Consider the following 592-nt stretch of genomic DNA (forward strand, 5'->3'; position numbering starts at 1 on the left):
GGTTTGGTTTTTCTGTTGTTTTTTTGTCGTGATTGTCGACTTATTGTTTTGTGTTATTTTTTGTGTCTTTTTGGTCATTTACGTTTCTTTTTTCATTAATTTCCACTTTGATTATTTTCTTTTCACGTCATTCTTTGTTTATCTTCATGGATTTCTATCTTTCAATATCTTTAAGTTTCCATGTGTTTGGTTTTTTGTATATTTTGAAGTTTCTATGATTCTGTTTTCATTCACACATTTACTTATTTCCATTTACATAGTCTGTATGATATGTCAATGCGTCACATCAAACGTTTAGGTAGAAAGACTGTGTCAAAGTAATAAAAAAAAGTTCCTTCTCTTTACAAGTGCTCACCGTATTAGGCACAACTTTACAAAGTAGTTTATTATTATCTTTCTTGCAGCTCTGGAGGGCTTGATCGCACAGGAGAACAGAGAGCAACAGGAGATAAAAGCAGAGATCGAACGCACTAGAAAGCGACTGCAAGCGACGGCGACGCGAGATTCCCACCAAGAAGCTGTGGTGGCGAAGTGAGGCTTTCGGATACTTCTCGTCCTTTCCATTTGTGTTACTTTTTACAGAGTTCTGTTT

General features: G+C 35.8%; 1 protein-coding gene across 1 annotated transcript in view; it reads left to right on the plus strand.

Moving 5' to 3' along the window:
* The window catches only part of LOC119585970 (flocculation protein FLO11-like), an 18,578-nt gene that overhangs the window by 1,816 nt on the left and 16,170 nt on the right, over positions 1-592 (plus strand). Inside the window, exon 3 of the mRNA XM_037934685.1 lies at positions 405-531. Within this exon, the coding sequence (XP_037790613.1) occupies positions 405-531 (127 nt within the window). The remainder of the gene's footprint in view (positions 1-404; positions 532-592) is intronic.

Source organism: Penaeus monodon, chromosome 20 (genome assembly GCF_015228065.2).
Source record: "Penaeus monodon isolate SGIC_2016 chromosome 20, NSTDA_Pmon_1, whole genome shotgun sequence".
NCBI lineage: Eukaryota > Metazoa > Arthropoda > Malacostraca > Decapoda > Penaeidae > Penaeus > Penaeus monodon.